The 26,749-nt window shown below is 47.8% G+C and overlaps 2 protein-coding genes across 2 annotated transcripts; one reads left to right on the forward strand and one right to left on the reverse strand.

Annotated features, from left to right (window-relative positions):
* Positions 1–11,423: 11,423 nt before the first annotated feature.
* LOC109940126 (zinc finger BED domain-containing protein RICESLEEPER 2) lies at positions 11,424–13,059 on the reverse strand. The gene is made up of 2 exons (XM_020539219.3): positions 11,619–13,059; positions 11,424–11,486 (listed from the first exon to the last, which is right to left on the reverse strand). The coding sequence occupies exons 1-2, from the start codon at positions 13,054–13,056 to the stop codon at positions 11,458–11,460; spliced, it is 1,467 nt and encodes a 488-aa protein (XP_020394808.2). The 5' UTR covers positions 13,057–13,059; the 3' UTR covers positions 11,424–11,457.
* Positions 13,060–20,810: 7,751 nt separating this feature from the next.
* On the forward strand, positions 20,811–23,481 carry LOC103630485 (U-box domain-containing protein 16). The gene has a single exon (XM_008651535.4). It carries the CDS (start codon positions 21,190–21,192, stop codon positions 23,200–23,202), a length of 2,013 nt encoding a protein of 670 aa, XP_008649757.1. The 5' UTR covers positions 20,811–21,189; the 3' UTR covers positions 23,203–23,481.
* Positions 23,482–26,749: the final 3,268 nt, after the last annotated feature.

The raw sequence follows: 26,749 nt of genomic DNA on the forward strand, positions 1-26,749 counted from the left end.
CGCCCTAGGCCATGCAGGTGTTGCACGCTATACATTTTTTTGGTGGCAGCGGCCGGTAGACTCGTAGTCGTAGTCGAGCTCGCCGCGTTCGTATCTTAGTCTCGGAGGTGACGTTGCACGTCAGCCATCCATCGACGGGCATTTGCGTATATATATATATATATATATATATATATATATATATATATATATATATATATATATATATATATATATATATATATATATATATATATATATATATATATATATATATATATATATATATATATATATGCTGGAGACGAAAACACTTGAAACCGATATTTTGTCTATACGAAAACGACTATCGGTCGGTTAAAAAATTACCCAGTTTCATAATCAATAAACTTATTAGCAACTATAATACGATGTTAATAGATATTTAAAATCCAAATTTTAAGTACGTTAATTTGTAGAAACGATATTATCTTTACGTAAACGATACATTACGAGACCTTGGTTCAGTGCCGACTCTAGTGGATAATACCAGCTAGTATGCCCTGGCATACCCCATAAATTCAGTGTATACAAAATAGGATGTTACGCTAATAGTCTTGTAGATTGTACTTCCTTTGTGTTTAGGTTTATGACATCATGATCTATCTAATAAAGTCTTAAGATAGTATGTTAGATGGATTATATGACCATAAAATCGACGATACAATGCTCGATTGCTCGAATTTTTCAACGTACGTGACTCTTGAGATGACGCTGGACACTAGACATCTAGATGTAGGCTCACGAAAACGACAAAACACCCAAACAACTTTACGATGGGTCTTAAGATTTCGACAATCAAAAGGCATGAAAGGATCTAGGTTGATCAACAACTCAGTATATATTATGTGATTCTTTTGTATAATCACAAGTAAGAGCTGATGAATTAATCTATGCAAGTATATTTTTTTAATCATTTGATATTATGTTTTTAAGTGGATGAAGATAACATGATTAAGATATTGATTATGTCACTAAAAGGTCTTAGCTAAAAAGTCGTATGAACTGTTATCATGACTTTTCATCTATTTATATAATTTATAAACTATTAGCATGGTTTTAAGTCCAAATTAGCTTAAATCCATCCAAATATGGGTAAAACTTGAAAAAAATGAACTTGCGATAGCTTCGCTTTCGATAAGTTCTAAACACCCATAGGAACCTATTTAATACATCTATAGAGGTTAGATGACTCAGATTCAAAATTTCACTCTTTTGGAGCTAGTTTGAGCAAAAACAAAAATATGACCTAGAAAAATCAAAATGGTCGAGAACTATGACTTAGAATAGTTGGATAATGTCTAGATATGTTTGTCTAAATTATAGGAACGCTTTCAAGAACAACCAAAATAAGTTGAAGAAGAAAAGGCAAAAATCAAGTTAAGTCAGCTATTTCGAGAGCACCAAACCATGGTTCGGTGAGCAACTAGCCGTTATACCTGAGAAGGTCTAGAGAGGGAGTTTGCCCTGGCGCAATGAACTATGGTCCAGTGAGCAATGAATCATTTGCGCAGAGAAGACTTTAGAAGCCTCTCAGCTGCTTGTTGCAATGAATAATAAGTCCATGTGCAACAGACCTGTTGTGTAGAGAGGCAGTTTTTTCGTTTGCTCAGCCTAGCGCAACGGACCTTTCAAGCTTCAACGGCTAGTTTCCGATTCCAACGGTCTTGATGACGTGGCGGGGGTCCGGTGGCACATGGACCCAGTCCGATGCCCTAACAATACTTGCCTCCATTAGAACGATCACTTGCTGGGACAGTTTACCAGTGGTCTAGTGGCGCAACAGACCGTTATTGTTGGAGGTCTGGTGTGACCGTAGTCTGTGCAGTTTTTGCTGCACATATATAGGGTGGTCGGGCTATAAATACCCCAACCAATACATTCAAGATATTAGAGCTACACCAAATCTACATACATTCATTGCAACAACCCCAAGTCTCCAAAAACCTCCCAAGTGCCACATTCAATTGATTCGAGCTAGAGAAGTGATTAGAGAATTGTGGAGAGGTTGCATTTGAGTTTGTTGCTTGGTTCTTGTCCTCTTGAGTTTTATTTCTCACTCACATTCTCATTCTTATACTTGTAAAGCTAGCAAGAGACTCCGAATTTATGTGAAAGATCCTTGCAGAGACTTCGTGTCTCTTGATTTGAGAAGGAACACTCAACCCGTCTAAGTGATCGATTGAGAGAGGAAAAGAGTTGAAAGGGACCCGTCCTAAGTGGACTCCGCAATAGGGACATAGGTTCTTCGGAGCCGAACCCTAGGAAACAAATCGCCCATGTATTTGTGTTGAGATTGATTTGTTTCTTCCTCCCCATGTCTCTAAGTTCTTTTGCTTGTGCTTGATTCTAAATCAATTGTGTTGCTCCCAAGTAAATTCCGCAATCATTTTGTGCAACACGTGCAAGAACTACTCTCCCTCACTCCGATCGAATCACTTCTTGTTCTAACGCCTAACTGGGGGTTGAGTTTTTGTATTTAGTGATAAATTCTAGATTTCGTCTATCCACCCCCTCCAGGCAACTTTCGGTTCGTCGTTCTTGGTGCATTACCTCTAGGAGTTGAGCTACATAGTTTAATATGAGTACCAGCTATGTCTTATTTGCCAAAGCCAGAAGAGAAGCCGAGGAGGAGAAGACGGGAAGCCGACAATAGAGGTGCAACATTTGCGAGAAAGTAGAGACACGAATGAGGTGAGACGTGACATCGGGAGGAGGACACTTAGGGGCTTGGGCTAGGGTTAGGGCTAGGGAAGAAGATGCTCGGACGCCGGAGCCAGCACAAAAAGAGAATGATGCACGGTAAAAAAAATGCACGAAGAGGAGAGTTAGGATAGGTTGTGTTCAGGAGATCGTGCAAAACTTTTTTAACTGTAGATAGCATTGTTTACACAATGAAATTTAAAATTAAGAGTGAAATAGAGAATATGATAGAAGAGCTGTAATGGATAGCCTTAGCAAATACTAGGAGAGAGAGAGAGGGATGTGGTGGTCCAAGTGAACCGGACCGATTATTACAGGCTGAGTCGTGCTGTGTCTCAACGTCGCCCTGTGCATCTCTATTCTCTATGTCATGCTTGTACTTGAGTACTTGACAAAAACCGTGCTTCATGTTTGGCTGTCGTACAGAGTGCTGAGTGCATGCTCGTTCGGTCTATATATCGGTCACTGAGCACTTGTGGCCGGCCCGCCGTACGTTGCCGCCAGCTTGCCCGGTCCTGCGCCGGCACGGCAGCACGACCAGTCGGACTCTCGTCCCAGTAAAATCGCGGCGAGAGAGTGAAAAGTAAAGGCTAGGTTGGGTCACATCGCCGAGTCGGGAATCGGGTTCGTTTGGGGTTCAGAGATGAGATTGGAAACCGGAAAGAGGCATCTGTCTGGCCGTCGTCTATCCATCTCTTTCCATCTGCCGTTTCCTGGCCAGGCCGGGGTCATGTGCTGCAACAGTGGTACATGTTTTGCAACAGTGGTACATGTTTGCTAGCTGTTGTTCCTCTACTGCTTCCTCTGTTTATTTTTAGTTATCGTTGGATAGTGCAAAATTAAACTATCTAACGATAACTAAAAAGAAACGGAGAGGGAGTACGATGCAACGCGGCGGTGTACATGTGGCATGGTGTGGCAGTAGCAAGACTGGTGTGGTGCGTACCGCTCGTTCAAGTGCAGTGCAGTGCAGTGCAGTGTTCCTGTGCTCGCTAGGTGACTACTGGTGGTTTGGCTAGCAATCTGCTGGGAGCATCATTGCTGCCGAGAGTCAAATAGCTGGGAGTGTAAAAATTTGCTGGGTTCTGTCGGTGTTATCAAGGGATACCCATGACAAGACCCATAAACATTTCTCTAGCCTATTCGCAGAGCAAGCCTGTGAGATGGTATGATCAAGTACTCGACGAGCAAGTCTGTCACGTGATACAAATAATCAAGTTCTCATCGAGCAAGTCTACGAGACGGGGTGTATGACCAAGTTCCGCCGAGCAAGTATGTAAGGCGAGGCATACGACCAAGTTCCCGCCGAGCAAAGTCTATGAGGTAGGGCGAACGACCAAGTTCCCGCCGAGCAAGCCTGCGAGGCGGGACGTACAACCAAGATAACGCCAAGTGGACCCGCAAGGAAGGAACCCAGGCCGTGACGATCGTGACATGACACATCATCACCAAACTATATCCGTGCCATGTGTACAGTGCCAAAGGGGACTACGACAACTGGGTCTCTACGGTAACGACCCACGTACCAGAAATGATAGGATGACGCGCCTATTGCTTACTCACATATGTTGGAGGGCAACACAAGGACATTGATAGAAGATAAAGTTGTACTGAACATGAACCTCAATCTTACCGTAAGCACGTTCTGCGAGACCCATTAGGCACGACAGCGTAGGCGTCGAGCAAGCTACAGAAACTCGTACGTCGGACGGACGAGACAGAACGCCATACTTTTGGTACATCAGCACGCGGCCCGTCAAAAAGAGTCATACCGTATGCAGGCACACCCCAAGACTGACCTAAGGGCCCGCTACGCACTACCGCGCAAGGCATTAGTTGTAGAACTCATGCTCTCTGTCTCTCATGTAAGGACCATTCCTTGAAGTATAAAAGGAAGTCCCTCTCTTTGTATTCGGACACAAGCACGCATCCTGTAAATACGTCTCAAAAGCAATATTATGATCAGTACTAAACTGAACTCGAATGGAAGCCTAAACCAGTGTAAATCTAGTGTCTCAGTTCTTCCAGAGTGAGTCTGCATTTGTATCCCACCAAACATAAATTTATTGCCGGCCGGTTTCCTAAACACGAGAGGCTCCATCCTTGCGAGTCCTTTGCTCGCCATCTTGTCTGCATCGGAACTGTGCATTGCACCGGGAGCATTTGTCACTCAACCCGTCACTCGCTCGTACTGTTCGTGAACAGTGTCCGCACTACGCGGTGTATGTCGAGTGCGACGAAGCAGACGTTAGAGAAGCGATACTTTGGTCTTGTACTCTTGTGTGTCATCAGTCATCGCACGCGCGTTGTTGTGATGTTCAAGCAGACAGATTTTCCAAGAGGGGCCTGTGACCACTACCTATCCACCCAAATTCTTCATCAGCCTTTCTGCCAACCACTACGTTCATGTGATGTGAGCTTGGTTTACGATCTACGACTAGTGAAAACTCTCCTGATGTATCCACGCCTCACCAACACACGCCTCTTTTGCACGAATGGATACTACTTGGGAGATTTCCTGCAGGCGTTTTTAAAAAGAAGAAAACACATCTGCACGCCAACTATGACGGCGAGACCGCATGCAGTGCGAAACTCACCGATCTAGGCTCGGTAGAGCCTGCTCGCTGACCTAGCTAAAGGCAGCGATATTCTGATCGGACCATCAGCAGGCGAGTGGTATGGCTCCCTTTCCTTCGATGGCGACCACCGATCCATCCCTTCCTGCCTTGGTGGTGCAAGAGAGCCTTGCCTTTGTCCAGGTGGGGGGTTGTTGTAGATTAATGGTGGACAACACCGGACGTGGTAGAGAAGACAACGGGATCGACGTGACTAGCTCAGTTTCCGCCGCAGCATACATCAACGTGCCATCTATCATCCTCTTCTTTAGCTCAGTTTCGTCCCAGACTCCCAGTGGCCAGTTTTTCTGCAGTTGCGACGACAGTGATAATAGCCGGGAGGCAACTTCCATGCTCTGGCGTTCTGGCCATCACGTTTCTCGCGCGAGGAGGATTCCATTCCATGCCACGCCGCGCCTGCGTCCACGCCCTAGCTCGGCGCTTCCTGTGATTGCTGGACCCGCGCTCCTGCCCGAGTTCTCCTGCTCGTGGCGGGCTTCCCAGTCCCCCTCTGCTTTTGGCTCGGTGCGCTGCTCGAACAACTCAATGGAGATAATTGCCTGGTTCAGTTTCTCAGGGACCACCTGCGAGGGAACGAAGGTTATTGGCGAGCGCGGTGATGTGGATGTCAAACTCGCTGACCGACTCTCCATCCATGATTGTAGAGACTCTCATGGATGCGAAATAAGCTGTGAGAAATTGTTGTCCTAGGCTCGCTCGTATGTTAACTGGCTTGCTAGTATGTGTAAAGCATTTCTGTAAGATTGTAGCCCAAAGTCCCAGCAGCATCCTACTCTCTGTTTGGTCTCCTCTCAAAGAAAAGCGTGTGCTACAAAGGCGCAGACGATACACGAACTGCTTAGATATTGAGAAAGAGGATGGATCGCTCATCAGAGCACGCGTTTCATTGGCAGTAAAATAGCATACTACACTGATCCTTTAGTGCTTGTTTGGGAGTAGGGATGATAGTGGGTAAGATAACCGGTGGGCACACGAAGCCACACCCATACCCACTAGGAAAAAAATTGACCCATACTCATACCCACTACCCATCATGGGTACAAAATTACGTCATACTCATACCCACCATGGGTAGCGGGTACCCATCGGGTACCCATACTCATTAACATTACGATAGACATGATTATTTGAATCACAAAAATAAGTACCAGCATAGCAAATGTATCGAACCCAACATAATTTTATCATATGTTCATCAATATTCAACATTAAATGGCAATATCATGCCTTCAAATCACACAAAACATAGCATTGATTCTACAAAAATGTGGACAAAACATAGCATTCATTTTATATGAGACATATAAATCCGGACCCACGTGTCATATATTAGCGGGTTCCCCATCGTGTAGCGGGTATGGGGCAACAGAGAACATACTCATGCCCACCGTACCCGATGGGCATAACAAATGACCCAATAAAATACCCATGGGTATCAAAATCCGCCATACCCGTGCCCTAATAGGGTTTTTACCCATCGAGTTTTGGATTTCGGGTACCCATTGTCATCCCTATTTAGGAGCAGACTACAGAGAATGAAGATAATTGAAGGGATTAAAATATTTTTATTATTAAAAAATAAATAGCGAAAAGACTTTAACCCCTCGAATCCCCTTGCTTTCAAATATGGAAAGTCGGTGTGCCTGATTTCTGATCTTGCAGACAATCACTTAAGTCACAAGCCAACCAAACAAAACACGGTAATAAGTACCCTGTAACCGATCGATAACGCTGCTAGTTGGTCCCGATTACCGTTGCCACTACGTACGGTACCTTAATCTTGTCGCTTAGCATGTACTCCCTCCGTTTCTTTTTATTTGTCGCTGGATAGTGTAATTTTGCACTATCTAGCGACAAATAAAAAGAAACCGAGGGAGTAGTGATTTTTTGTCTATTTCCCAAAGCAGACGTGGGCTTTGATTCAGCGCCGCGGTGGACGGACACTCGCATCAGCTGCTTGCGTTTGCGGCTTGTGCTGCCAAACACACGAACTCCGTCAGGCTTTACTGAATGAAGCTCTTCCTATCTAGAACTAGAATTAACGATGCAGCATTAGTCTAATGCAACTGCCCCTTGAGAATCCTGATTCGTGATGATTTCAGATTTTGTTTATGCACCAGTTGGCAAATTACAATTAGTGTGGCGTGTAACGAACTTGCCCCAACCGCCTAGATGAGTTAGGCCATTTCCAGCAGCTTAGTCATCTCTATACTAATATTCAAATTCCACTATGTGTGAACAGTACGGTGTACAGTATAAAACAGTTTTGGGGTGAACATATGAGTGAACCGCTGAACACGTCAAGGTCTAAGTGACAGATTAGGCGAGAGAGCGAGACATGCTTCTGTTCGGTACTTCCAGGATGCATGTATTCTTAAGGAGGTACTCGTACTATGGTCTATGGTAGATGGAGAACAGAAGATTTAGGGTCTATTCGGACCCATTAACACTGAAAACAATGAGCTAGTTAATGTAGTTACTAATTTTTAGCTAGCTAATGTAGTTTTTATGGGCACTGTTTGAATCCACCTGCTAGCTAGCTAATAAAATAGATGGTTGGGTAGTAGTGTGTTGAAGACGCCTATATGAACTATTAGTAGTACCTATTAAGAACTTGAAACCTGCTAGTACAACTAACAGTTAGCAGCCCTCATGTTAATAGACAGTTGTATGCAGGTGCCAATGCATGCCACTTGCATGCATCTCTAGTGCAATAATTTCTGCTGGACCACTAAACACAATGCGAAGTACTTACTACTCCTTTCCTCGCTAACGCTCCAGCCAGTGGACATCACTCTCACACCACGCGCAACCCCAACTCCACACGGCTACATCGAAATAGAAACAACTAAGGTGTCATTTAGGGTGCGTTTGGTTGCAATGACAGGACGGGATGGGATGGGACGATCACTCAAATTAGATTGTTTGGTTCTGGGTCAAGGGTTGGGACAGTACTATCCTGTGTTGTCCCCTGTTGTCCCTCAAATTTGGAGGGACGAGAGAGGACGTCAGGGGACGATCCCGTCCTAGCTGTCCCACAACCAAACACACCCTTAGTTCACATATTAGTAACGTAGTGGATAACTGATAACGTTAAATTATGTTTGTTTAAATCCAATCGTAATCAATACTACACTACAAATAGATATCGTCTTATTCAAATTTGTTACCGCGGTATTCAAATGTGAATCATTATTATTATCATTTATGTTACCTTTCGCGAACCAAACAGCACCTAACTTAAACGAACACATGTGGGAAGAATCTGTTAGTATTTTTGTCCATCACCCTACGTACGTGTCCGTGTTATCATCCAGGCGGGCGCGTGGACGCGAAGCGCCTCTGCCGACAACCGCGTTTGCCAGCGCTTTGCTCCACCCGCACGGCCGCGCACCGGCGAAAACGGCTTCGCCGTCGTCGGCCCCGCAAGGTGTGGTCGCAGTCACATATCATGATCGATCGCAAACAACAACAGAAATCCGCGATACCAATGCAATTGCGCCTCCTCGGCCTGGGCGTCACGCAACCTGTTTCCTTCCTTGGCTGACACTGTCGGCTGTCGCGATTGCGGCGCCGCGCCGTCATGGCCTGCCTATCGGTCACGCACGGGCCTTGCTTTGCCGCGGGGGGCAAGGGTCACCCGCACTGCACGCGTGCCAAGGGAGACGCGGCCGTCGCTTTACCGCATCCCAGGCCCGGCGGCCGCCGGGGCGAAGGATCTGGACGGCGTTGGCTCCACGTTGCCGGGACGGCCTCTACGCGTGCAAATTTTTTTTATATTTTTTCGAATATGATGGAGTGAGGTAGAATACACTTTAAAACCATGTTGGATTACATAGAGATCAAAGAGGATCGAAAGAAATTAAGGTCTTTCTAGAGCTCCTCCATCAGACCATCACACCGAGTATGAGCTCCTAAAAAAGAGTATGAGCTCCTAAAAAAACCAGACCGAGGAGACAGAAAAAAAACAGTTTCTATTTTTCTCTTTATTGGACCCACATCACAGGATAAGCTAGAAAAGAGCTAGTGCTCTTTCTAAAAATAAGAATGTAACTGTTTTCTAAAAATAAGAATGTAACTTTTAGAGCTAGTGCTCTAAAAGTGAAGGAGTTGCGTAGACTTTTTCTTTTTCTTATAGAGGCCTATATGAGCGTGGTGAGGATAAGCACGACACCTCTAGCTTTGCGAGACCATCGATTTTGCTGAAGTAGTGTACTTCACTGCACACGAAAGCAGTAACAAGTGGAGGAGAATGTTTGCATGGCTCAAGCCGTTGATAAATTTTCTCTGATGTTATTTTTTGTGAAAAACGATTTCTCTGATGATATTTGTACGAATAACTTTTAAAAAGTTAAAAAGAATGAAGAAGAAAAAAAAACCACGCTCCGGCCGGCGGCTTTGCCGCTGTCTTTCCCGGGCCGTCCACGCAAACCCGTGCTAGCTGGAGATTTGCCAGCCCACCACTCTGGGTCGTTGCCTCCACGCTCACCGGCCGGCGCGCACGCCAGCGGCTCGTCAACATTTCCAGCTGCGGCCACGTGGCATCCCGCCACGCCTCATCCTGAGTCATAACTGGATCGGAGGGACGGATCGGGTCAAACGCAGCGTGGATTTGTTTTTAATCGGGGACGCGAGGCTTTTGGGGCCTAACACGTGGCTAATTGCGCATTTTTTTAGTCTATTTTATTTTTCTTAAGAAGGGAAAGGCAACCGGTATTCTATTCTATCGCGTGCGTGCGTAGCAGGACACACCGACCTGGCCGTACTAACTTGTGAAGCCTGCATGCCCACCGTGCTATTCATTCAGTTTTGTCAAATGATTCCTTTTACCGCCGAAGGTTTGACGGCGCCGCCGCGGCGCCGGCAGGCTAGCTGCCTTTAGATTAGACATATTTCTCGCCGGATGCGCAGGGGCATGTAGCGTCCGGCGCACGTAGTCGTGAACGCAGCGGTGCGTGGTACTTGAGTCGGCACGGGCCTTTGTCAATTTTGGCCACCCATCTCTGACGACGTGAGAGATCTAGCAGCCCTGTACTTGGGCCTAGCTACTCGCCGCCATATGCCCCTTCTCCAGTTCTCTTGCCTCTCTCGGCATAGCATACAACAAGTGCGTGCCAACTTGGTTAGGCATTTGTTTCTGCCCTGCCACAGTTGTTGTTTGGCCGTTCGTTATGTGTTGGATTTTTTATGGTCTTGACCCATTTATTGAATAAACTTTATAGTGTGTAATGGTGGAGAAAACCAATAATACCACATTGGAAGTCCAAGTGTCTTTTGGCTTGACTTATATGGTGTGATTTATTCCACTTAACTTGGAAAGTCAAGAAATGGACAAGGGCGCCGCCGGCCGGGCCGGGCGTGGCAGGCAACTAACCGCGCAAACCTTTCAGCTGCATGCGAGACCGTTGTCCTTAGGCCTGCTAATGGCAAAACATCCAACCCACTCCCACCCATACCCAAGTCTAATAACTTTGATATCCATTCCACACCCACCTAAAAATATTAGAAGAAAGTTAAACTCAACCCATCCAATAACATTATTGACCCCAAACCAACCCGTAATTGGGTGGAAACCCATGGAAAACCCGTGGGCTTAGCATATTGTCTCACATCAAGCCAACTGCATAGTTTCAATGACATACAAAAACATAGTTGCATACTTGCATACACAGTAACAATTTTGGTCGATAAACATTTAGGTCTCGAGAGAATAACAAAAAACATCTGTTAAAGATCCTTAATGAACAATAATCTTTTTGGCAAGAAACATAAACTAGTAGCAGTGAAAAGAGTCTGTGATCAAGCTTGAAGCTAGCAACAATGAAAGGGGACATCTAGATAGCATCAGAAGCCCACCGGACGACGCATAAATCTCCCTGGAAGTGAAAAGAAAAGCACCATGAGTGTATATTGCTTTCTTGTTGAATGTAATATTAAATATTTTTCTAAATAAAGCAAATATTCTCTTTATTTAGAAAAAACAACACATATTTTGTAATCCCACGTACATATGGAAACAAATAAACCCTACACTACACAAATAAAAAAAGAGGATATATTGTTTACTAACCCATTTCCACTGGTAGGAAGAGTGTTGCTGCTAGCTGGGTCCAAACACAACTGGATAAACTGAAATAGCAAAACAACAATTGTTAGGAAAGTAGAGTGATTACTAGCATACTTAGCAATATATTACAGTAAATATAGAGAGAGTAAAAGCAACTAATAAGCTATGTGATTACTAGCATACTTATCAAGTACCTTGAATATTTGGGTACTCATACAACCAATCCTTGCAACATACAAGGCATTCAAGTGTTTCTGGTGTCATTAAGCTTCGATTATCAGCAAGAATGCGACCACCGGCGCTAAAAGCAGACTCCGAAGGAACAGTGCTCAAAGGTATTGCTAATAAATCACGCGCCATAGCTGAAAGCACTGGGTATTTGTTTGCATTTGTCCTCCACCAACTTAGAATTTCAAATCTTTCATCTGTTCTCACAAATTCTTCTTCTAAGTATGCGTCAAGCTCAGACTTTGCAAGACGTCTTCCTCTTGTTTGGGACCACTGAGAAAATTCTTTATCCAACCTTCTTTTTCCAAGAATCGGTGGGCCCAAAGTACTAGTATTTGTAGCAACAATAGGTGAGACTGTAGTATCTTTTTGAACGATTTTTGCATATTCACCAAAAAATTTGGTGAACCATTGTTTGGCCAAGGACATGTTTATCTGGATGTCGATAAACTGTTGACACGTCTTCTCATAAAAAAAGTCCAAAAAATCCATCTTCTTTGACGGGTCAAGTATAGTGGCTATGACAAGTGCCATATTATACTTGCCCTTCTCCCAGTATTTATCGAACTTAGAATCCATTGCTAGTGCCAAATCCTCAAGCACACAATTGATTTGCCAATTTTCATTTCTTAGAGCTTGATGGATACATAACACATTATGCAAAAACAAATGAGATGTTGGACTTCTATGTGCTGAGAATGCTTTTGTAGCTTCCTCAAATGCCCCAAGAAACTCTCCAATTGCCTCAGAATTTGTCCACTCTTCATCATCTGGTGAAGGCTCAAGTTGTTCCTCAGCATATCTCTTCAAGACAACTTTGTACTCAATGGCCTCCATAATCATGTTGTGTGTCGAATTCCAACGATTTGGAACATCAAGAATTAATCCGGCCTTTGAAGGCAATCCAGACCTCTCAGCAATCTCATTAAAAGCTTGTATGCGAGAGGGTGAGGATATGATATGTCTGACCAGATCACGAATCTTATCGATTGCTCCATGAGCAATTGCCATTCCATCTTGAACTAGGAGATTCAAGATATGTGCACAACATCGGATATGAAGATGCTCGCCTCCAAATAACATGTCTGAACGTCCACTTTCTCGAAGGAGGTCACATGCTGATTGATTGTTGGAGGCATTATCCAATGTGATAGTAAACACCTTCTCTTTTATCCCCCACTCTATGAGACACTTCGTAATTACTTCTTCGACTGCTAGGCCCGTGTGTGGATATTTGACATCTTTGAATGCAATAGTCTTCTTTTTCAAGATAAAGTTTGCATCAATGTAGTGGGCTGTCAAGCAAAGATAACCCAACTTCTGATTTGAGGTCCAAAGATCAGATGTCAAGCAAATCCGAGAGTTAATACTCTGTAGCTCATTCCTTAGCTCTTGCCTCATCATCTTGAATCTAGCAATACAATCATTTCTCATCGTCTGACGCCCAACACCTCTGAACGATGGTTGCAATGACTCCATCCACGAGGCAAAGAAAGGATCATCAAACTTGTTGAATGCGACCTCGGCACTGATGCACCACTTAACCATGCACTCACGAGTCTTTCGAGGGTCAAACACAAATGAACCTTCTCCTGTCCTTTTTCTCATTGTAGCAATGAATCGCTTGCGGTCCTCAACTGGAATTGTAGAAAGGGAAGGAGACGAAGCTAGCTGCACCAAGGGAGATGGTGCCGCCGCCACGATGCGCTTGTGGGTGAAGTCGTCGTCCACTCGCCCGTCTTCTGTCTAGCCTAGACGGTCTAGGACAAGCGCTATAGCATATGGGCCTCTGTCCTTTGAGTTGGTCGGTGTCTCGGTGAAGTAGTGAATAGATAATCAAATGGATGAAGGCCCATAGAGCATACCGCCTTTACAAACCCATCAAAACCCATGGATATAAATTGTTTCCACCCATAATATAAAGAAAACCCACCCGTTACAACCCACAATCAATTAAAACCCATCACAACCCATATAAACTAAACCCATTTCTATAACCCACCCAAAATACCCATTTATACCCACCCCGTTTGCAGGCCTAGTTGTCCTTCAGCTGCCCGTCTCTTGGTGTGTCGCGTGCAGTCTCTTCTCCTTCAGCTTCCCTCTGCGAGAGGTTAAATAGAGAAGAACCCCTGGCACTTGACACACACGAGAACAGAACCATTTCAGAGTCACAAGTCCAGCCGCAAGTGAGGGTGTTTCCATCTCGTAGCTCTGCGCGCACAGAGAGGCGAGAGGGCAGGTGCCTTCGAAGCCCTTGCCGTTCGAGACCTTGCTCGAGGGATCGGCAATTAGGTTTTTTGGGAGCGTCTACACGACTGCCCAACGTCTGTCTTTGTCTTCATCGCTGGTTCCTGGCGTCTTCATCTCGTACGACATGACAAGTGAAGTTGGACAGGGATCTAGATCCTCGCATGGGAGGGTATGATCAATTCATCTCCTCACTGTTTTACATTCTACAGATTATATATGTTACATATGTTCATACATGTTGTTTCATATATAGCCATAAATTTATCCAATCTGTTTTGTCATATTATATCATGACATGTCTGATGTCTGTTCATACTAGTAATATGATAAATCTGTTTGTCTCAATTTTACAGTCATGATGTTTATGTTGCTGTCTGTTTATTCTCAATTGTTTTGACTGTTTATATGTTTATTATATTTATATGATTCATATGCTTTATGTTATCATGATCCATATTGTTATGGATATATTTAAGATTGCGATTTCTATGATTAAACATATTTTATATGTCCTCATCATAATGTTAATTTATGGAATTAAAATGATATGGAAAATGCCTATATTTCTAACAATCCAAAAACCTAATGTTAGGCATTTTTCTGTCAGAGGTTTTGCTGCTGTGCTAAAGCCTGATCCTTTTGATGGTAAAAACTTCTTGATATGGAAAGATAAGATGGAATTGTGGCTTACTGCAATGTCTTGTTTTCATGCCGCTGAGGGCAAGCCTGTCAACTTACCTCCTGAGGATGAGGCTAAGTTTAAGGCTGAAGACAACCTCTTTCGAGGAGCAGTAATTAGTGCACAGTATACTAAATTCCAGAAAAGCTATATCATCCTTCCCACAGGAAAAGAGCTGTGGGATGCACTTGTTGGAAAGTTTGGAGTAACTGACGCTGGTAGCGAGCTGTATCTCATGGAGCAGCTGTATGACTACAAGATGGTTGAGAACCGATCTGTAGTGGAACAGGCTCATGAGTTTCAGGCACTAGCTAAGGAACTCAAACTTTTTCCTTGTCCTTTGCCTGACAAGTTTGTGGCTGGCGGTATAATCGCCAAGTTACCACCTTCTTGGAAGGACTTTGCTACCTCTCTCAAACATAAGAGACAAGAGTTCAATGTGGAAGAGCTCATTGGTACTCTTGATGTTGAGGAAAGGGCTAGAAACAAAGGACAGTGGAAAAGGTGTTGAGACCTCTACTGCTAATGTGGTGCAGAAGAGAAACTTCCGCAAGTTTAACAAGAAGAAAAACCAGTACAAACCAGAGAACGCAAATAAACCTGTTCAAACAGCACAGTTTTAAAAGAAGAACAACAATAACAAGGGAAAGGGAGCATGCTTTGTCTGTGGCAGTGATCATCATTGGGCAAGAGAGTGCCCTGATCGCAAGTTCACTCAAGACAAGAAATCAGCTAATGTTGTAACCACTGAAACTGAAGGTGGAACATCTGGGTATGGTAATTCTTTACCATTTGTTCTTTCATTCTGTAATTCACTTGAGTGGTGGATGGACAGTGGTGCAAACATTCATGTGTGTGCTGATGCCTCTATGTTCACTTCCTATCAGGTCGGGAGGTCTGGCGCCTTGTTAATGGGAAATGGGTCGCGTGCTCATGTTTTTGGTGTTAGTACGGTCATTCTGAAGTTTACTTCGGGAAAGACGGTGCCATTGAAGAGCGTGCAACATGTGCCCTCTATCAAGAAGAATCTCGTTAGCGCTTCTATGCTATGTCGAGAACGATACAAAGTTGTTCTTGAGTCTAATAAATGTGTTGTGTCGAAGCATGGTACTTTTGTTGGTAAAGGATATGACTGCGGAGGCTTGTTCCGCTTATCACTGCATGATGTGTGTAATAAACTGGTGGATTCTGTTAATTTTTCTGATGAGTCAGATTTATGGCATTCACGTTTTTGTCATGCAAGTTTTGGCTGTCTTATGCGGTTAGCAAATATAAATTTAATTCCTAAATTTAACTTGGTCAAAAAGTCTAAGTGCCATGTGTGTGTTGAATCAAAACAACCCCGCAAGCCTCACAAGGCTGCTGAGGCGAGGAGTTTGGCACCTCTAGAACTTGTTCATTCTGATCTGTGCGAGATGAATGGAATTTTGACCAAAGGTGGTAAAAGATACTTTCTCACTTTTATAGATGACTCCACTAGATTTTGTTATGTGTATCTCTTAAAAACAAAAGATGAAGCGTTCAATTATTTTAAGGCCTATAAAGCTGAAGTTGAGAACCAACTTGAGAGGAAAATAAAACGTTTAAGGTCCGATCGAGGTGGAGAATATTTCTCTAATGTGTTCGATGAGTTCTGCGTGGAACATGGTATTATTCATGAGAGGACACCGCCATTCTCACCACAATCCAATGGGATTGCTGAAAGGAAAAACCGCACTCTAACAGATTTGGTGAATGCCATGTTGAGTACAGTGGGATTATCCAAGGCATGGTGGGATGAGGAGATTTTGACGGCATGTCATGTCCTGAATAGAGTTCCAACAAAGAACAAAGAGATCACACCATTTGAGGAATGGGAAAAGAGAAGATTAAATCTCTCATATTTACGCACTTGGGGTTGCTTGGCTAAAGTGAATGCACCAATCAACAAAAAGCGTAAACTTGGGCCTAAAACTGTTGATTGTATATTCCTTGGGTATTCCTTTCACAACATTGGGTATAGGTTCTTAATTATAAAATTTGATGTGCCTGATATGTATGTTGATACTATCATGGAATCAAGAGACGCAACATTTTTTTAGAATGAGTTTCCCATGAAGAATACATCTAGTGATACAAGTCATGAGACTATAATTCCCCATGAGCACGAACTGTCGATTCCTATAGATCATGCTGAGGATTTCTCACGTGCACATCTCTAAGGAGGATGACACTATAGTCACTCGAAAGAGCAAGAGACAGAGGGTTGCAAAATCCTTTGGTAATGACTTTATAGTGTACCTTGTGGAAGACACACCAACTACCATTAGTGAGGCATAATCCTCTCCTGATGCTGACTTATGGAAGGAAGCAGTAAGGAGTGAGATGGAATCTATTATGTCTAATGGAACTTGGGAGGTCGTTGACCGTCCTTATGGTTGTCAACCTATAGGTTGCAAATGAATCTTCAAGAAAAAGCTTAGGCCTGATGGTACAATCGAGAGGTACAAGGCAAGGCTTGTGGCCAAAGGATATACCCAAAAGGAGGGTGAAGATTTCTTTGATACCTACTCACCAGTGGCTCGATTGACTACAATCCGCACATTAATAGCCGTGGCGGCCTCTTATGGTCTTATCATTCATCAGATGGATGTTAAGACAACTTTCCTTAATGGAGAGTTGGATGAGGAGATCTATATGGATCAGCCAGAAGGGTTCATCGCGGATGGTCAAGAGAACAAGGTGTGCAGGTTGATAAAATCATTGTATGGCCTAAAACAAGCACCTAAGCAATGGCATGAAAAGTTTGATAATACTCTTACAACAGCTGGCTTTGTTGTAAATGAATCTGACACATGTGTGTATTATCGATATGGTGGGGGTGAGTATGTTATGCTGTGCCTTTACGTTGATGACATCTTAATCTTTGGATCAAATCTCAATGTGATTGAGGAAGTTAAAAATCTTCTATCGAGCAATTTCGAAATGAAAGATTTGGGAGAAGCTGATGTCATTCTAAACATCAAGCTTGTTAGAGAAGCTGATGGTGGGGTAACTTTGTTGTAATCCCATTATGTGGAAAATGTATTGAGTCACTTTGGTTTTAGTGACTGTGATCCTGCTCCAACACCTTATGACCCTAGTGTGCTATTGAGAAAGAATCGGAGAATAGTAAGGGATCAATTGACATACTCCCAGATCGTTGGCTCACTCATGTACCTTGCAAGTGCAACAAGGCCAGACATCTCTTATGCTGTGAGTAAGCTAAGTCGGTTTGTGTCGAAACCAGGAGATGATCACTGGCGTGCTCTTGTGAGAGTGTTGCGGTATTTGAAAGGTACTATGACATACGGTATTCATTATACCGGAAACCCAAAAGTACTGGAAGGCTATTGTGATCCCAACTGGATTTCTGATGCTGATGAGCTTTATGCCACAAGAGGATATGTGTTTCTGTTTGGAGGTGGCGCTGTTTCCTGGAAGTCTTGCAAGCAGACTATCTTAACGAAGTCTACAATGGAAGCAGAACTCGCAGCATTAGACACTGCTGGGGCTGAGGCCGAGTGGCTTCGTGATTTCCTATTGGACTTACCGGTAGTTGAAAAACCGATACTGGCTATTTCCATGAACCGTGACAACCAAACGGTGATTACAAAGGTTAATAGTTCTAGGAATAACATGAAGTCTACAAGGCATGTTAAGAGGAGATTGAAATCTGTGAGAAAGTTGAAAAACTCCGGAGTTATAACTGTGGATTATGTCCACACATCGAATAATCTGGCAGATCAATTCACTAAGGGTCTGTCACGCAATGTGATAGAAAGTGCATCGAGGGAAATGTGTATGAGACCCATGTGAAATCTACTCTAGTGGTAACCTGCTCTATGTGATCGGAGATCCCGTGAAGTAGAGTGGAGAAATAAGTTAGGAGTAGATTGTGAGGAAAGATCCCTTCCTTAACTCATTTCTGATGCACATCTTTCCTATCTGTAAGGCAGGATGGTTTTTACCTTAATGTATTCCAAGAGTCTTATAAAGGTGAGATGTTGTCCTACAGAACATCTTTTGAGGAATACACCTATATGAGTCAGACTGCTGGTCACAGTCTATGGGACTTGGGTAATCCCTAAATACTCATGAAAGGCACTGAAGTGTGACTTATATGCTTCTAAACAGCGGGAATACCCTTTTGCAGCCTAGTATCAGCAAAGGATTTGAGTGAATCTTATTTCGCACAAAACTGTCAATTCAAGGCATAGTCCATTGTTCAGTTGTGAATGAGTGAAACTCTAATTCTAGATGGATGTTCAACTTAACAGTCTCCATCGAAACACTGGTATATCAAAGGATTGTGATTCTGATACTTCATCATTACAAATCCTAGAGTTTGGTGGGGATTGTTGGATCTTTTATGGGCTTGACCCATTTATTGAATAAACTCTATGGTGTGTAATGGTGGAGAATACCAATAGTACCACATTGGAAGTCCAAGGGTCTTTTGGCTTGACTTATATGGTGGGATTTATTCCACTTAACTTGGGAAGTCAAGAAATGGACAAGAGCGTGCCACACGCGCGCGCGCGCCGCCGCCGCCGCCGGCCGGGCCGGGCGTGGCGAGGCAGGCAGGCAGGCGAGCGGGCGGGGTGTGGTGTGGTTGTGTTAATTTTTAGCACCCACTAACCGCGTAAACCTTTCAGCTGCATGCGAGACCGTTGTCCTTCAGCTGCCCGTCTCTTGGCGTGTCGCGTGCAGACTCTTCTCCTTCAGCTTCCCTCTGCGAGAGGTTAAATAGAGGAGAACCCCTCGCACTTGACACACACGAGAACAGAACCATTTCAGAGTCACAAGTCCAGCCGCAAGTGAGGGTGTTTCCATCTCGTAGCTCTGCGCGCACAGAGAGGCGAGAGGGCAGGTGCCTCCGAAGCCCTTGCCGTTCGAGACCCTGCTCGGGGGATCGGCAATTAGGTTTTTGGGGAGCGTCTACGCGACTGCCCAACATCTGTCTTTGTCTTCATCGCTGGTTCCTGGCGTCTTCATCTCGTACCACATGACAAGTGAAGTTGGACAGGGATCTAGATCCTCGGAGCGCATGGGAGGGTATGATCAATTCATCTCCTTACTGTTTTACATTCTGCAGATTATATATGTTACATATGTTCATACCTGCTGTTTCATATATAGCCATAAATTTATCCAATGTGTTTTGTCATATTATATCATGACATGTCTGATGCCTGTTCATACTAGTAATATGATAAATTTGTTTGTCTTAATTTTACAGTCATGCTGTTTATGTTGTTGTCTGTTTATTCTCAATTGTTCTGACTGTTTATATGCTTATTATATTTATATGATTCATATGCTTTATGTTCTCATGATCCATATTGTTATGAATATATTTAAAATCACGATTTCTATGATTAAACATATTTTATGTGTCATCATCATAATGTTAATTTATGGAATTAAAATGATATGAAAAATACCTATATTTCTAACATTATGCGCCACCACTGGTCACTGCGGTCCAACTGGAGGGTACTGGCACGAACCATATCTGTCGATTCGGTGCAAAACGTGGACTTCGTGGGGGCAAACTAATACCAGTACGTGCGATGCGACATGTAGCTTTTATATCACACGATCCACCTGGTTGCATCAAGAAGCAACGCATCTGCCTCTCCTTCCAGGAGCGTAGAGCCGGTCGGGTCCTGTGTGTATGGTGTGACCGTGATCCAGAGTGTAATATTCGATTTCCACATGTGACATGGGGGAAATGAGCAACTGCCTGCACCATGGCTGGGGACTGGGCGTGGTTGCTGACAAAGGACCTGCAGGAAACTGTCCTCGCCCGTTCGAGAACAGGAATTTGTCCTGCAAACTGCAGCGCAACCTTGGAAGATTTCCATTTCCTTTTTGGTGAAAAATTGAAGCTTTCCATTTCTTATCCCGGCCTGCAACAACGAGACCATGGACGCGATCCGCTCAAACCGGTTCTAGCAGCTTTACCAACCCCTCTCCCTCAACTGCCAGACCCAAGCCGAGTCACACACGACTACACGAGGCCAAGTACCCCCGGCCAAATCCGGCCGGCCGTGCACCGAGATCGAGCGGCCAGCGTTTTGCCCCCTTTTTTTCTGTTATGGCCCAGCGCGTCAGGCTGTCGACAACATCTCGGCTTCAAACCGTTTCGCCTCAAAGATAGTGTTTTTTTTCTTTTGGTGGGAAAAAAGTAAATACTCCTACTAGTGTTGAGTTGGAGAACGACAGCAATAAAGAAAGGAAATGCACATGCCATGACATGGGTATCCATCACATCTGGGGCCACAACAGTCAGGAGGATTCCGTCCGATTTCCAGCCTCTTCAACCCCAGCTCGCGCACAACTCAACGCGCCAAGCCACCCACGCCGGCCACCCCGTATATATGCTACCCCTCCCCGCCTTCCGCTCCGTGTCTTCTCCCATCTCATCGTCCCATCCCATCTCCAACTCGTCTCACTTGTCCATCCATCCGTGTTTCTTCACCGCCTTCTCTTCGGATTGAGATTGTAATCAGAATCGGATTGAGATTGTAATCAGAATCGGATTCCATCGTTACATACTCAAGGCACATACAGCAGCACCAATGATGAGCGACGCGTGGCCGTCATCCCCCTACTCCTCGTCGGCGCCCGACGGGGAGGTCCTGCGCTCCCTGCACCGCCTGGCGCGGGACCTGTCGGCGGCCGAGGCGCCGGCGCCGTTCCTGCGGCCGGTCTTCGCAGCGGTGGCCAGGCGGGCGCGCCTGCTGGCCGCCGTGTTCGACGACCTGCTGCTGTGCGGCGCGGCCGCGGGCCCGCTGCTGCTGCTGCTGCTGCCGCGCTCCGCGTCCCTGTGCCTCCGGGAGCTCCTGCTCGTGCTGCAGCGGTTCAAGGCGCTCGTGGCCGACTGCGCCACGCGCAGCCGCACGCGCCTGCTGCTTCAGTCGGATGAGGTGGCCGCGCGCGCGCGGGAGCTCCAGCACGACCTCGCCACGCTGATCGACCTGCTCCCCGCCGCGGAGCTCGGGCTCGCCGACGACGTGTCGGACCTCCTGGCGCTCGCGTCGCGGCAGTGCCGCCGCGCGGCGGCCCCGGAGCTGGAGCTGAAGGCGGGCGTGCTCGCGCTGATCCAGGAGGTGGAGCGGGAGATCGTGCCGGAGCGGGAGAGGCTTGAGGGTATCCTGGAGGACGTGGGCATCAACGACCCCGCCAGCTGCAGCGACGAGATCGAGACCCTGGAGCGGGAGATCGGCGACCGCGTCGCCGAGAGGTGGACGTCGTCGATGATCGCCCTCGTCGGCCTCCTCCGCTACGCCAAGTGCGTCCTCTTCAGTGCCGCCACGCCGCGGCCCGTGGACTCCAAGGTGGATCTCGACGACGCGGAGCCACCGTCGCCGCCGCCGGACTTCCGGTGCCCCATCTCCCTCGAGCTGATGGGCGACCCCGTCGTGGCTTCTAGCGGTCAGACGTACGACCGTGACTCCATCACGCGCTGGTTCGGCTCTGGCAAATCCACGTGCCCCAAGACCGGGCAAGTGCTGCTGAATCTGGAACTCGTGCCCAACAAGGCGCTCAAGAACTTGATATCGCGGTGGTGCCGGGAGAACGGCATCCCCATGGAGAGCAGCGAGTCCGGGAAAGCCGAGCCGGCGCCGGCGGTAGGCGCGAACAAGGCCGCGCTGAAGGCGGCGCGCATGACCGCGTCGTTCCTCGTGAAGAAGCTGTCGGCCTCTTTCTCCCCCGAGGCGACGAAGCGCGTGGTCCAAGAGATCCGGCAGCTGGCCAAGTCCGGGTCCGACAACCGCGCGTTCATCGGGGAGGCCGGCGCCGCGGGGCTCCTCGTGCCGCTGCTCCTGTCCGAGGACTCGGCTCTCCAGCTCAACGCCGTGACGGCGCTGCTCAACCTCTCCATCCTGGAGGCCAACAAGAAGCGCATCATGCACGCGGAGGGCGCCGTGGACGCGCTCTGCCACGTCATGGGCACGGGCGCCACGTGGCGCGCCAAGGAGAACGCCGCGGCCACCGTGCTCAGCCTGGCGGCCGTCCACGCGTACCGCCGCCGGCTCGGGCGGAACCCACGCGTCGTCGAGAGCGTCGTGCGGCTCGCGCGCACGGGCCCCTCCAGCACCAAGAAGGACGCGCTCGCGGCGCTCCTGTGCCTGTCCGCCGAGCGGGAGAACGTGCCGAGGATCGTCGAGGCCGGCGCCGCGGAGGCGGCGCTGGCCGCGGTCGGCGAGGCCGAGGCCGAGGCCGCCGCGGCGGTGCTGGCGTCGCTGGCGAAGCGCGGCGGCGCGGAGGCGATCGTCGCGCTGGACGGCGCCGTGGCGCGGCTGGTGAACGAGATGCGGCGCGGCACGGAGTGGTCGCGGGAGTGCGCGGCGGCCGCGCTGGTGCTGCTGTGCAGGCGCGCCGGCGCCGCCGCTGCGTCGCAGGTGGTGGCGGTCCAGGGCGTGGAGTGGGCCATCTGGGAGCTGCTGGGCACCGGCACGGAGCGCGCGCGCCGCAAGGCCGCGTCGCTCGGCAGGGCGTGCCGGCGGTGGGCGGCGGCCGCCAACGCGGAGCAGAGCACAGAGTGCCCTGCCGCCGCCGATGCGCCGGCGCTCACGTCGGCGGCGTGAAGTGAAATCCACTACTCAACTACTGCGCGATCAGTAGTAGAAGCTCCAAGAACAAGCCGAAGCATTTTTTTCTTCCCACCACGAATGTTGTACAAAATTTGTTCTTGGCCGTTAAGGCCTTCCCGATTCTTTGGTCCGTGGTAGTGAGTAATTGATCAACTGTAAATACAAGATAGGTGTAGTACGTACATTTTTTTTCTTTTTCATCAAACATTGTTACGCATTCATTGTACTGTCTCAAGAAAATACAAAGGTAAACAACAAAATCACTCCATGCAAGACAGCTTCTCCAATGATTGTGTACAGGTACAGCCGATGAGTGCAGCTAGGCTGGCATGTCGTCGTGGGCTCGTCGCTGCCGGTGCCGGGGACAGAGCTACTTCCAGCCGTCCGCTCGGTTGATCAAAGGAGTGGCCGCCAGCGCACGGTATCAAACGAAATAACGAATGTGCGGGTGCGGCTCAGCTGGAAATGCTTGGCGAGGGAGGCTACACGGGCGCAGACCCAGCTTGCATTCGCCGGCTTTTGAGCAGAAAGGCCGCCGCTTTGCTTTGCTGCCAGCCAGTGTGCATCTCGATGCCAATGATATATCTTTGCCGCGTCGCGTACTCGCGTTGCTTCAACGACGCTGCCCTTGCCCTTGCCGTTCCCTTTGAGAAAGCAAAGTCCCCTTCCCTTTCTGAACGAACAGATACTCCTGTATCGTATTCTAACGTGTGGCTGTCCATGGGTCTGCTCTGAGTTCTGGTCGACCGACGACGTGCGAGCCCTGAAGAGCCGAGATGCAGGCGCTCTCCGCTGGCTGATGCGTGATTGACTGACTGGGGGTGGGGGCGATGCTTTGTGTGCTGGTGTTGCGGCGGCCGCCTCTGCGTCTGATCGAGACGAGAGCTTCCTTCCACGGAAGCGCTGCCTGTGTGCTTACGCGTTCACGAGCCACAAGCTTAGAACATGCTTCGTTGGCTTTACTACGTAACCGGTGGTGCGTACGCGTTGAGCTGACCAAGGTGGCTTGCATCTGCACGCAAGCTCTGACCTGATGTTCACATGGTCTTGCTGGACTTGTCAAGTTGTTTCTACTATAGTACGCTGTCCGTGGCAAGTTTTGCTTCTTCAACAAATTTGGCTATGTAAAAGGAGAGAACCCAACAAGTCCGTTGACACCCAGGATTGTTCCAAGGTAATTTTAGTGATGGAGCAAGAGCAAGAGCAAGATGGCAGTGCGAATCTGTCAATTAAAGCATAGCAAAGATGAAGTCAGAGCTGGAGATCAGCAATATATGTGTGCATCTATCGAGTGCATGCATACAAGGCAAGCTACGTAAAGCAAGTCAATTTGGACTCGAACATACATGTGCGATTATTTGGGAGCCAAAGATGGGAAACACAGCTCACGTAAGTATTTTTGGTTTTGCAAAGCGCATACGCTTGTGCATGAGATCTTGGCCTTCACGTTTTCTGTTGGGACGGGCTGACGGCTAACCAAATTTGATAAGTTCGAGTTTCATCGACCGGCTGATTTGGCTTTTGTACATAAAAGACAAACAGCTTGTAGCTTGTTCACTGCGGCTTTAATCCGATCGCGGTTTCTATAGTATTTTGTCTTTATGGATTACAGCTGCAGCAATTACGATTGTAAGTCAGCCGAATAAGCTTCTCCTTATCTATATTATTACCACTATATAATTTATCAGTTTTGTCGGCGTTTCGAAACCCGGGGGTCCCTGGACCGACGAGTAAATTGTCGCCACGTGCCCCAGCCCAGATGAGTCGGCGCGAGACGGAGCGCGAAGGGGGGAGGCAGCCGGAGGGAGACAGGCGTGAGAGGTGGAAATCCCGCGGCCTTCGTGTTTGTCCCACGCCCAGGTCGGGTGCGCTTGCAGTAGGGGGTTACAAGCGTCCACGCGGGAGGGAGCGAGCGGCCTCACGCGAGCGCCATCCCGTCCTTCCCCACGCGGCCAACCCTCTGTAAGAGGGCCCTGGTCCTTCCTTTTATAGGCGCAAGGAGAGGATCCAGGTGTACAATGGGAGGTGTAGCAGTGTGCTAACATGTCTAGCGGAGGAGATCTAGCGCCCTAAGTACATGCCGTCGTGGCAGCCGGAGAGGTTTTGGTACCCGGTTCGTGTGGTGTCGTGGCCGTCGGAGGAGCGCTGGAGCCTGGCGGAAGGACAGCTGTCGGGGCTGTCGAGTCCTTGCTGACGTCCTCTTGCTTCCGTAAGGGGGCTGAGAGCCGCCGTCGTCATAGAGCGTGTGGGGCGCCATCATTACTTGTCTGGCTGAGCGAGCCAGATGGGACGCCGGTCTTGTTCCCCGTAGCCTCAGTCAGCTTGGGGCAGGGTAATGATGGCGCCTCCTGTTGACGTGGTCGGTCCGAGCCCTAGGTTGGGCGAGGTGGAGCCGTGGAGGCTCCTCCGAGGTCGAGGTCGAGTCCGAGCCCCTGGGTCGGGCGAGGCGGAGACCGTCGGCTGAGGCCAGGGCTGAGTCCGAGCCCTGGGGTCGAGCGAAGCGGAGTTCGTCGTCTTCCGGGGCCGAGCCCGAGTCCGAGCCCTAGGGTCGGGCGAAGCGGAGTCCGTCGTCTTCCGGGGCTGAGCCCGAGCCCTGGGGTCGGGCGGAGCGGAGTTCGTCGTCTTCCGGGGCCGAGCCCGAGTCCGAGCCCTGGGGTCGGGCGAAGCGGAGCCCGTCGTCTTCCGGGGCCGAGCCCGAGTCCGAGCCCTGGGGTCGGGCGAAGCGGAGTCCGTCGTCTTCCGGGGCCGAGCCCGAGTCCGAGCCCTGGGGTCGAGCGGAGCGGAGTTTCCTATGGCGCCTGAGGCCGGACCTGGCTGCTGTCAGCCTCACTCTGTCGAGTGGCACAGCAGTCGGAGCGGCGCAGGCGACGGTGTCCTCTTGTCAGACCGGTCAGTGGAGCGGCGAAGTGACTACGGTCATTTCGGCTCTGTCAACTGGAGGGCGTGTGTCAGGACAAAGGTGTCAGGCTACCTTTGCATTAAATGCCCCTGCGATTTGGTCGGTTGGCGTGGCGATTTGGCCAAGGTTGCTTCTTGGTGAAGGCTGGGCCTCGGGCAAGCCGAAAGTATGTCCGTTGCTGGAGGGGGCCTCGGGCGAGACGTAGATCCTCCGGGGTCGGCTGCCCTTGCCCGAGGCTGGGCTCGGGCGAGGCGTGATCGAGTCCCTTGAATGGACGAGCCATTGGCAATTTTGCCATTATCATTTGTGGGCTTCGCCAGTATGCCATCGGACCCACAAATCATAGACACAGACGGTCCCACCAGTCATAGACACGGGATGGCATAATAACAGGCAGTCAAAATTGAGAGTGGCAAAATAGCAAATTTCTCCGAATGGACCGATCCTTGACTTAGTCGCACCCATCAGGCCTTTGCAGCTTTGTGCTGATGGGGTTACCAGCTGAGAATTAGGAGTCTTGAGGGTACCCCTAATTATGGTCCCCGACAAGTTTAAACTTTGCAAAATCCACCTAACCAAATCACCCTGACACCTATAATCTTCATTAAACTCACAAAAAATTACACTCAGCCTTAACACACC

Source organism: Zea mays, chromosome 6 (genome assembly GCF_902167145.1).
Source record: "Zea mays cultivar B73 chromosome 6, Zm-B73-REFERENCE-NAM-5.0, whole genome shotgun sequence".
In the NCBI taxonomy this organism is placed as follows: domain Eukaryota; kingdom Viridiplantae; phylum Streptophyta; class Magnoliopsida; order Poales; family Poaceae; genus Zea; species Zea mays.

Bases quoted from the DNA above. Each gene is read 5' to 3' on its own strand.
- LOC103630485 (XM_008651535.4), top strand. From the start codon at position 21,190: ATGATGAGCGACGCGTGGCCGTCATCCCCCTACTCCTCGTCGGCGCCC.
- LOC109940126 (XM_020539219.3), bottom strand. From the start codon at position 13,056: ATGATGAGGCAAGAGCTAAGGAATGAGCTACAGAGTATTAACTCTCGG. The intron at 11,487-11,618 runs GTACTTGATAAG...TTGCTATTTCAG, and splicing joins TGAGTACCCAAATATTCAAG to TTTATCCAGTTGTGTTTGGA.